The 11,448-nt window shown below is 33.8% G+C and overlaps 2 protein-coding genes across 2 annotated transcripts; one reads left to right on the forward strand and one right to left on the reverse strand.

Moving 5' to 3' along the window:
- Positions 1-183: 183 nt before the first annotated feature.
- Positions 184-1,947, reverse strand: LOC130799213 (protein FAR1-RELATED SEQUENCE 2-like). Its single transcript, XM_057662320.1, has 3 exons — positions 1,506-1,947; positions 1,218-1,423; positions 184-279 (listed from the first exon to the last, which is right to left on the reverse strand). Exons 1-3 carry the CDS (start codon positions 1,945-1,947, stop codon positions 184-186), a joined length of 744 nt encoding a protein of 247 aa, XP_057518303.1.
- Positions 1,948-5,235: 3,288 nt separating this feature from the next.
- LOC130799111 (transcription factor ICE1-like) lies at positions 5,236-10,650 on the forward strand. The gene is made up of 4 exons (XM_057662183.1): positions 5,236-6,727; positions 9,430-9,651; positions 10,015-10,185; positions 10,348-10,650. Exons 1-4 carry the CDS (start codon positions 5,582-5,584, stop codon positions 10,450-10,452), a joined length of 1,644 nt encoding a protein of 547 aa, XP_057518166.1. The 5' UTR covers positions 5,236-5,581; the 3' UTR covers positions 10,453-10,650.
- The last annotated feature ends 798 nt before the right edge of the window (positions 10,651-11,448 follow it).

The following is an 11,448-nucleotide window of genomic DNA, read 5'->3' on the forward strand; positions in this document are numbered from 1 at the left end:
CTTTATTGTGGGCACCAACTCTGAATATAGCATCCTCCACCGAATCAGCTGATAAATATAAGCGTGCATATTGTTCTCTATGCGTTTCCATTTCCAAACTCATTGCACGTCGTAACAGAGGCCATGCTTCCTCACCCCCTAACTCTGTGGCGGCAATAGCTCTAAATCCACAATTACCATCACCTATAACATCAATCCAATCAAACAGATATGGCGGAAGAATAAATGGAATGTGATCTGGCCACGGAAAAAGTGAAAAATCACGTCCTGCTGCACCATCTGAAAAAATAACAATATATCATTACGCCAATATTGATATAAAACATATAAGATTAAATGAAAAGAAATAAGGGTACCTGATAAGTTGAAACTGAAGTTAATTCCAACTGACGATTGATACGACCGGCTGCTTGATCTACCACTGGATCTCCCGCGTGATGATGATCTTGATCCGCGACCCCTTGAGTACGATCTATTGTACTCAAACGCACTTTTGTTTCTCCTCAAGGTTCTGCTTGTCATTGGTCTTCCTTTCCTCGGTGGACTTGCTTCGGGCTCAGGTATGTCGTCACCATCGGGGTGTAGCTCATGTTCAAGTACCTGAGAGACGCGTCGTAGTACTGAGGGGTCGGATTTTAAAACTTCATCCACCAACGATTGAAAGTACTCTTTATCATCGGCGTTTGCGTGCCGTACTTCTTCGTTGGCGTCTTCTTCTGCATCTAAATACTTTAACGTTTTCCAAAACGGATGTATATCGTCCAAGTACAAAGCACCATTAGACCTGATAGACAAGTAACAGTAACACGCGCATGGTAATCCGTGGGTTTTTTGAATGACACAACCGCATTTTTCTAAAAGACAACTGCCCAGGGTTAACATCCGGTTGTGCTCCATCATCAATAGTTCCAAGGCAAATATAGAAACATGACGATACAACGGTCGTAGAAAATTTAGTCGCGACGTCCTTGAAATGGAATTCTTAGATTCCTCAAGAGCTTGTCTTATTTTTGATTGTTGATTCGTAATTTGTGCGTGCGCCCTTTTAAACAGCGTATCGAATGAGCTATTACCGCTACCCAAGTAGTACTTGAAGGAAGAGAGTGTTGACTTTCAACTCTACTGGTAGTCTGGTTACCCAAGTGCAAACAATCATTCGTCCACGCACGCACAAATTTCTCTTTGTGAGGAATCCATGTTCCTGCCAAATATCGCACGACTCTCCGGTTCCTAGTCGACCAAGTGGACACAATCCCTTCCCATCTGTTTTCAAAATCGGCGATCGTCATACTGTTAACCAAGGGGTTCCATTTTGTTTGCCTGAATAACTGGCCCTGTTGATTTTTCTTGCCGCCACACAATTTATCGACCATGTTCTCCACGTCATTGCCAATATGCCATACGCATAATAGATGTCGTACATCTGCATTAAACATAAATTTAAAATTAATTCAGAAATATATAATACATAGATCGACGATAATTAATAATTAAAACATGTTTACCTGGAAAGACAGCATGAATAGCTGCAGACAAACCCTCATCCCGATCCGTTACGATTACATCCGGCGTCTGGACTGTCCCGTAAATATCCCTCAACCTCTCCAACACCCAAGAATAAGACACAGCCGCCTCATCTCGCATCAAACATAATGCAACCAAGAAATTATGATTCGTTGGCGTCATTCCAATGATTTCGCAAAGGGGCCACTTTTGCTTATTCGTTTTGTACGTTGTGTCTATCAACACAACATGGGGCCACGAACGTAGCATCTGGATAGAAGTTGGATTCGCAATCAATAATCTAGTCAACTGATCCTCACTATCCAAGTCCCTCCAAACTACATAATTATGCTCCGTGGCCATATACAGACAGTGTTGAAGAGGAGTCCTACCATCCATCTCTTCTCTCCTGATTGATTGTCTCTCATTGTAAATTTGATTCATACTAGCATAAAAACGAGGAAAATTTCTTCTAATTGAAGACATTATAAATGCTGGTTGCATGCCAGTTGCACTTAGATCTCGTATGTGCTGCCTGATATCCACAGTCATCCTATTTATTCTTATTTGACCATCTATGTACATGAAGAACGGGTGGTTATGTATTCCTTTTTCACCAGGAAACACTCTAACCGTCCAAGGTCTTTCCTTTGGGTTACGACTAGTTCCTAAAATCATAAATTTACACCCACAACCCCTACTTTTGGAACCTGGTCGGGGAGCATTGTCTAAGTTATGCAAATCAACACTTCTTTTATCGTAACGGTGACATCTTAAGTACAGACTCACTCTAGAACGCCCTTCTTTTTTTTTATATGAAGCACGTGTAAATTGAAATCCAATTGTTAGTGCTATCTCATTAGCCCAAGTATGTAAATCATCTACAGAATCAAATTCTCTATCGGTAACAAATCTATCAGAATAATCTATATTATCTCCTAAATTTTCAAAGTCCTGCAAATAATAATTATAATAACATTATCATAATATATCAAAATAATAATAACTTAAAAAATAATTATTTCTACAAAATAATTATAATAAAATGCCATTATTATAGCACAACAATAGATTAAAATAAAATAATTTAATTAAACAAAATAAATTTTATAATTCGAAGTTAAAAAAAAAAAATAAATAAATAGAAGTCGCACAAAACGTGCGACGCACAGTCGCACGTTTTGTGCGACTTCTATTTATTTTTTTTTATTATATTCAAATACAAAAAAAAAATAAAAAAAAAAAAAATTTGAAGCAGTCGCACAAGCCAGTCGCACAAAACGTGCGACTCCCAGTCGCAAGTTTTGTGCGACTGGTTTGTGCGACTTTGTTCCTATTTTTTTTTTTTTTTGCAAAAATCGAACCGATTAATTAATTACCGGATCGTTATCATGCACGTCTTGGTATGCCATTGATGTTCGATCTAGAGTTCTAGCTTGTTTAACTTTACGTATTGTTTTTAGAGAGTTTTTAGAGAGAAGGTATCGTGTTTGAATTCGAATATACTACCATAAAGACTCTGAAAATTCAATATATATATAATTCCGATAATAATGTTATTAAGCGATAACAATGTTATTAAGTGCCATTTACATTTCTTAAACAGTTTTTAACTTAAGTGGCATTTTTGTAATTTTTTTTAATCTAGAGGTAATATGGTAATTTTGTTAGAAGGGGGGTGGCGATAAAATGGAAAAGGTGGCGACAAATAATAATTCCCAAATTCAATTGTAATGGGCTAAGTGCCTACTACTATTAGTAGCAGGCAGCAGGAAACTGGAGTACAATTTGTATAAATCACTCACGAGAATCTTGGATTCACTGAACACATTCCCTTTATATTTAATTTTCTGGGCTCTCACTGTCCGGTTTTAAGCGGGTAGATTTGGGTTTTAGTACTCTTTGAATTGCATGGTGTATTTTTAAGAGGGTGGTAATAAATGAGCAGAGAGAATAAATTGTGTAGATGTAATTAAAAAAGAGTTAAAATGTATGAATGAGATTAAAAGAAACTGGTGAATTATTGTTTAAAAATAAAAATGATGCAAATTAAGTATGATGGATCAAAATGAAAAATGATGCAAATTTAATGAGACGGAGGAAGTATTTTTTACTTGCTTCGTTATTATTATTGCAACATTGTTTTTTGGCACAAATATTAAGAAATGTCATCACCAAGTGTATAATGTCTATATTATCCCAAATAATAGTAGCTATAAAGTTAACAATGTATAAAGTGAGAATAAAGTAGGGGCAAAATAAAAAATTATTTAATTATTTCTAGCCAAAAAGGGTAATATTGCTAGTATTCTGAAACATCCAAAAGAGAAAAGTATTACAAATAATTTGAAACGGAGCAAGTATTTATTAGAGTAAGTATCACTGTTTAAAAGCTAAATTTCTCCCCCTTCAGCTTACTCTGTAATAAAAAATAAATTTATTACTTTTTAATTCCCAAAAGTTATTAATTTTTTAAAATTCAAAAAAATCCTAATTGCAGATTTCTTTTGCAATTTAAAAATTCTTCATCTGATTCAACATAATTACTTTTATCAAAGCCCTTCACCAAGTATGTATACTATATTTGTACTGCTTTCATATTCAAAGCAATGGTAGACCAGAAAAAAATGAGTGACGTTAATTAATTTATTCAATTTAATAATTCTAATTACAACATCAAATTCATCAATGTATAGTTACTTCATGCCAATAAAATTACCGAATTCAAAAATGCCAAACAAAATCCTAATTAAGTAATTTGTAGATTAATTAAAATTTAAAAATGTAAAAATAATTAATAACACCATAGAATAATACACCATTTCAACCTTAGAAATGGCTTGCTACAAATTAAAATGATTAATTTCAGCATCAAATGACAATAAATAGCAAAAGAAAAAAGAAAAAAACCTTAAAGAAATCGTCTCATTCTACTATTTCTTTCACTTTCCTATGAAGTTTAATTACCTTTTTTTGTTTTTATTCCTGCAACATATACTTAAGAAAAGAGAGTATTAGAGCATGTCTAGTGGGTATCACCATATGAGGTGAATGAAAGTTGGTATCCACCGAGTTGAACAAAGTTTGGTCTAAACCGCATACCAAATCGTATCAAATTGTAATTTTAGTTTGTTATAGTTTATTGTCTAAACAGCATGTTTTAGGCTTTTATATAAAAATTACGGATTTGGGTCTGTTTTTGATTATTTATTTCTTAAATCAGACTAGTCAACACTGAAAACCGTACAAAGATAAAAAATCTTGAGATGTAGTTTTATATGGTAATAAGTGAGTGAATTATATTGAAGCAATCAACTAATTACCAATTGTTATATTACATGATTCTAAGTGCAAAATATACACATAAACAAAAATTTTGATTTAGAAAAAAATTAGAAAGAAAAAAACTGTAAATCAAACTAGACTATACATTGTCAAACAATTTGGTCCAATCTACTTAATTTTGGAAATTTTTCAAACCAAATTTTCTAATCTAGTTAGATTTTAGTGTTAGATTAGACCAAGTCGAACTAAGTTCCCACCTCAAGTTTCACCACTTTTTATCATTTTGTCACTCCATTTTCACTCTTCTTCTGATGATTACTCCCTTTATTAGTCTCAATTTGCACCATTTTATTTTAGTTTGTTTTATACATTTTGCATTCTTTCTCTTTTTGACATTGACTTCATTTTATTTCATTTAATTTCATTCATAAACTTATTATCTATTCGTTTTAACTATATTTTCATCATCCACTTATTTTTCGTATTATTTTTGAACTCAATTCACCTTTATTTTTGAACCCAATTCACCTTTTCGCTTTCTTTAGGGGTGAAAATATGTTATCATTATCAAGATCAATAGTGTTGTTAAACAAGCAGGATTAAGGCAGTAGACACTATACAGTAGCTTCTCTACTCAACACTGCTGTCACCCTCACATCCTCCCCTTCTTCTCACTAACAGACAACTTTATTTACCTCAAAATCTTCGAAATCCTCACATATTTCTTCTTCTCTACAATTCCTTGCATTCTTCACCATTTCCCTTTCTTAAACAATCTAAGACAAAACAAAAAATGTTATCAAGAACCAATAGTGTTGTTTGGATGGGTGAAAGAGGAGAGGAAGAAGATTCATCTGTTACTTGGAGCAGAAATCCTTGTGATTTAGTTGTTAATAATGGTGGTGAAAATACACAAGATATTGTTGATAATGTTGATGTTACTTCTCTTTCTTCTTTCAAATCAATGATTGAAGTTGAAAATGAATGGTATTCTAGCATGGCTAATCCTAATTCAATCAATTTTTCTACCGCAAATGAGGGTACTGATAACTTACTTTTAAACCCATTGGATTCATCTTCTTCTTGTTCTGCTTCTCCCTCTGTTTTTAACTCAAATACCCTTGACCCATCTCAACTTTCCTGTTTATTTTCTTCAAAACCCACCATTTTTAACAGCCCTTTGAATCAAAACTTTGGTATTGGATGTGGGCCCAGTAATGGGTTTTTCCAAGAAACCTTTTACCACCACCAGATTTCTGATTTAGTAAACAGACACAATAATGGAGTTTTTACTGGGTTTACTGAATTTAGCTCTCAAAATGATATGGGTAGTCCTAATTTAGGTCATAATCCTCAATTTTCAGCTACCCATTTGGTTCAATTGGGTGAAAATGAGGGTTTTAGTTCCGGTTTTCGATTCAAAGCTTTTGAAGAAGGATTAGGCAATTCAATGTTTGTTAATAGAACTTCAAAGTTGTTAAAACCCCTTGATAATTCTCCTCCGATTGGTGCACAACCTACCCTTTTTCAGAAAAGAGCTGCCCTTAGAAAGAATTCTTTTGGTGGTAGTTTGCTGGATTCTGGAGCAGATTCTGGGTTGATTTCAAATGGAGATGAAGGAGACTGTTCAAAATTGAATTCTAGTGAAGAAAATGGAAAAAAGAGGAAAATCTGTAATGTGGGTGTTTTAGATAGTGTTAGTATAGATGGGTCTGGTTTTAATTATGATTCTGATGATTTTACTGAGAATAATAACTTCAATGATGGTGCCAAAAATGGCGGAGCTAATTCTAATAATAATAGTACTGTTACTGGTGTTGATTCCAAGGGGAAGAAGAAAGGATTACCAGCTAAGAACTTGATGGCTGAAAGACGGCGTAGGAAGAAGCTCAATGATAGGTTATACATGTTGCGATCCGTTGTTCCTAAGATTAGCAAGGTGAAGGAATTTCTTTCTCTTTACTTTTAATTATTTTCTCGTGAATTTGTTCTTTAATTTATCTTAAAAAATTCATTGAGAGACCTTAACGTTGAGGAGGAGTTGTTAGACGATGTTTGTTATTATAATTAATCGAAAATAAGCTCTTTGTTGATAAGCTACCATACATGTGATGTGACCCTTTAAAATCTGTTAGAGTATATAATATATTTTGGAGATTAACCATAAGGTTAAGGTGTTATGATTGAATTGATTTATTAATATGGTATCAGAGCCAGCGTGACAAGAGGTTGCAGATTCGAATCTCAACGTTCTCTCATATGAAATGGAATATTCTACGCTAGGTATAAGGAGGGTTCATGTTGCATCCACACTTTTAGCAGAAAAGGCTCTTGTGTAAGGAGGCGTGTTAGAGTATATCACATATTTTAGGGCCTCAACCTCAGCTTAAGCTTTTGGTTGAGTTGGTTGCTCAGCAAACACCGCCTAGGTGGGAGCATTAACGGGTAACGACCATAAAAATTTGATGTAATGTTGCAAAAACTACCTGATTAGATTTACGATCATGTTTGTCCTTGTTCACAATATTGATTTCCATCTATTGCCAATTTGGAAGATGATATCGGGTGCGTGGTAATGGAAACTTAGAATAAGACACATAATTCTGTTTGAGTGTGAGAGTTTTATTATTATGGGAATGACAGAATATATTTTTTCAAAATTTATATTAATTTTCATTTTCATTACCATCATTTAATACCAACAACCAAATATCCCATAAATAACATTGAGTTAATGATTTGTTGTTGTATTGAAAGGCCTAAATGTTGCTAGAACTTAAAATTTTGCTGTGTGTTATCATCTCCTGAGTTTAGTGAGTAGACATAAGTTAGTAAGTTTAGTATTATACTTAGGGGCGGAGTAAAAATTGACAAATTCTATGAAGGCCCTGAGTAATTTTAAAAATTATGATATTTTTCTAATAATTTTGTATCTTTAAACACCTAACATATACAAAGTAATTCAATATTGAGGCCCCTAAATTTTCGGGGCCCTGTGTGGTCGAACATGTTGAACATGCTCAGAACCTCCTATGATTATACTACCATTGAGCAAATCTTTTTTGTGGTGTATCATGATATCTCATGTTACTTGGACTCGGGTACTGATGTTGAATACTGGTACGTGTCCAAGTGTCGAATACATCTAAATATTCAATTTTACTCCTAAAATAAAGTGTCTAAGTGCCACACCAATGTCCGAGGATCAAGGATCGGACACAGATACGTTAAGCAGAATGAAGAGTCCGAGTAAAATAGATAGATATCTAATTCTTTGTACTTCGAACCATTGGTTGCAACGTTCCTATTGGTGTTAATGAATATAAGAAAGTTAGCATTAAATTAACTCACATGAATCTGGTGGCTACTTATTGATGTACTTTAACAAATGGACCACTGTCCTACAACTTAAGTTACAGTAGAAGCACATCTACATATGCATCTGCATCAGTCTCTTCTTAATGTTTGTGTCTTTTGTCTAAAAAGGATAATGATCTTAGATCTAATATTGGTCTTCTCTACTAACCTTGATTTGCTTTACTTAAACTGGATTCCTTATCTTCAAGGGAAGTTTTTTTGGTTTATAATCTTCTACTTGCTAGTATTTCCCCATTAAGCTTTGGTGATGTTCACATTTGTGCATCTACTCGCCCGTACAACCTTGCCTTTTCCTTGCTTACGTACTTGTCTCGTTTCATAATGTTTGATTTAACATAGTAGGCGATGTATGCATACATTTCATTACTGTAATGCCATTAAGTGGATCCCACCAAGACGTGTTTAGATGGTCAGATATACACAATCTTATCTTTGATAACAAAATTGTTGTTTCTGATTGATCATTTTACAGCTTCACATAAATAAGAAGTGAACATGATTTAATGGACTTTTTTAAGATAATCCATTGTAACCCGAAACTAATTAACTATAAATCTTTGGCCTGTCAAAATAAGGGATATAATCTAGAAAGGCGTTGGAGATTTAATTCAAATTTTAATCAATACATATAACTTGAATAATAAATTCTCTCCAAAGTCTTGGGATTTAATTGTATCATCTCAAGACTAACAAACTTTAAAACTCGAACAGTCCTTTCATGTCACAGTACTTAGTAGCAAACGTGTTGAAAAATAACCTGATTCCACATCGAAGAATTAGAGAGAAACTGACTAACATATATACCTGATGGCCTGATGAACTATTCCTTCTAATACCAATTGGTTTTAGGATGGAACCTCATCGGGTTTGTGTGCAATCAACTCTCTTCTTACACGGGTCCTGTCTACAAGCCCAAATTTATCAAAACCTTTATCAAGGGACGGAGAAGTTATGCTTATTTGGGTGAGGGGGAATGGTAGATTGTATTGTACTTATTGATGAGAAGACATTTTTTGCTGTGACATTTATGTTTTCTGCCCCTTGTTCAGTGCTGTAACTCAAAGAAAATGTGTGCATGTATTGAACAAAAAGAACAGTAACTGTTAACTCTCCTGTAAGAATTAGCCCCTAAAGCTATGAAAAATGTAGTAAAATTCCATTTTTGCTTGCTCATAATAATGAACTTTAGCTGGTTTGTCGCTTCGATTCACCAACAGAAGCACTAATAGTTATCGACATGTGCTCTTTCTAATGCATTTACAGATGGATCGGGCATCGATACTTGGGGATGCAATCGAATATTTGAAAGAGCTGTTGCAAAAGATAAATGATCTCCACAATGAACTCGAGTCGACCCCTCCTTCATCGTTGAATCAGACAACAAATTGTCATCCTTTAACTCCAACTTTACCAAACTTTCCATCTCGAATCAAGGAAGAACTTTGCTCTAGCTCGTTGCCAAGTCCTAATGGTCAGCCAGCAAAAGTGAGTTTATGTTTTGTGTTTTTGATGTTTCGTTTCGCTCTTCTGTTTATCCATCGAATCAAGGAAGAACTATCTTCTTCAATATAAGGTATTCATTCAAATGATTGTCTAGAAACCGAAAGGTTCAAAATCGACAATTTTTAACTTTGTCTGCGGGTTTTGGTATTCGCTGTCCTTATAATCAGTTACTTCCTTCCTTTCATTTTCCAATTTTGACTTTCAATTATAGGAACTTTTGCCAAACCCTGATTATAGTTTCTATGGACGAGATATACTGAGTACGATGATGATGATGGAAGATAGTTTATTCAGAATGATTATATATACAAGATTCTAATTTTTATTTATTTATTCGTTTCACAGATTGAGGTAAGGTTAAGGGAGGGAAGAGCCGTTAACATCCACATGTTTTGTGGTCGTCGACCAGGCCTCTTACTCTCTACTATGAGGACTTTAGACGGTCTTGGTTTGGACGTCCAACAGGCAGTCATCAGTTGCTTCAATGGGTTCGCTATGGATATTTTCCGCGCTGAGGTAATTTTCCTTCTTTTCGCTTCGATAGATCTTTGAAAAAGAAGTTTATGATATCGTTTATTAACGTTTATCGAGGAAAGCAAGAGGAGCATTACATTGCATCATATGATGTTAATCTTGTAACAATCTAAATCATGGGTTGGCTTATCGGTTATTTTTCAGCAAAGCAAGGACGGGCAAGACCTACACCCAGACCAAATCAAAGCGTTGCTGTTGGATTTAGCTACCTTTCATGGCTCGACCCTAGCAAATAATTGCAATATGTGAAGCACATTGCATGCAAGGAGATGATATAGAGCTTGGATGATTTCTAAAATTGCTTATTTTCTTCATTTTAAGAACTATTTTAATGTAAGATGTGAAGTAAACCTTATGTATCCTAATGGCTAATAGCCTTTCTCTATATAATTTGTATCACCTTTTAATATAATTTAAATTAAAATGTTCTTAAGTGTGTTTATAATACCATAAGTATATCCAATGTTTGCAATACGTGACTTTAGCTCATGGTCAGAGCATCCTTACTCATGACCCAAAAAAAAGGTCATCTTACTATTTCACAATTTTTCTCTCCTAAAAGTTCATCTTTTAATCTAATTTTATTAATAATGACCTCTTTTAAAAGGACAAAGTTAATATAATTTTTTATTTGATTAAAATAGATCTACTATTTTATAATTAAAAAACTTATTATTTTAATAAAACTAATATTTTTCAATAAATATAAATATAGACATTAATAATAATTAAGAAAAATTTGAGCACCTTGATTGTTAGAAGATTTTTTTCTTGGTTTTTTTTACATGGGTTTCTTTCATAATTTGGGTTATTTGAATCCATATTTTTTTTGGGATTTTTGAAATGATTAATTTGGTATTTTTTAACAAAAAAGTAGGAAACTAAGAAGAAAATATGTAAATATAAAATTATGTCAAAAAATATCAATATGGGTCTCATTTTATAGATCTCTGAAAAAATATGACCGTTGGTATAATTTTTTTAAAAAAAAATTATTTAAATACGAAAATAGCAGTTAAAGGCAAAAAACGGGTATTTTTTTGCACCGAATCAAAAGCCGACAAGTGGCATCAGCAGCAGGCAGTTTTCCACCGCCCAATCACACAGCGACACGTGGCAATTTATTTTTTTAAAAAAGGGGTGACCGTTCACATGAATGGGTCACCTATTGACCCATTTGTCCAACCTTTTCCTTAACCTACCTAATATTAGGTCACCATTATAATCATTTTTGCCATGATTTGG

Source organism: Amaranthus tricolor, chromosome 14 (assembly GCF_026212465.1).
Source record: "Amaranthus tricolor cultivar Red isolate AtriRed21 chromosome 14, ASM2621246v1, whole genome shotgun sequence".
NCBI lineage: Eukaryota > Viridiplantae > Streptophyta > Magnoliopsida > Caryophyllales > Amaranthaceae > Amaranthus > Amaranthus tricolor.

Coding starts and splice junctions, on each gene's coding strand:
- LOC130799213 (XM_057662320.1), bottom strand. CDS start 1,947: ATGAATCAAATTTACAATGAGAGACAATCAATCAGGAGAGAAGAGATG. Junction 1,424..1,505: donor TATTCATGCTGTCTTTCCAG/GTAAACATGTTT, acceptor TGTTTAATGCAG/ATGTACGACATCTATTATGC. Junction 280..1,217: donor CGACTAGGAACCGGAGAGTC/GTGCGATATTTG, acceptor TTATTTTTTCAG/ATGGTGCAGCAGGACGTGAT.
- LOC130799111 (XM_057662183.1), top strand. CDS start 5,582: ATGTTATCAAGAACCAATAGTGTTGTTTGGATGGGTGAAAGAGGAGAG. Junction 6,728..9,429: donor TTGTTCCTAAGATTAGCAAG/GTGAAGGAATTT, acceptor ATGCATTTACAG/ATGGATCGGGCATCGATACT. Junction 9,652..10,014: donor CTAATGGTCAGCCAGCAAAA/GTGAGTTTATGT, acceptor TTCGTTTCACAG/ATTGAGGTAAGGTTAAGGGA.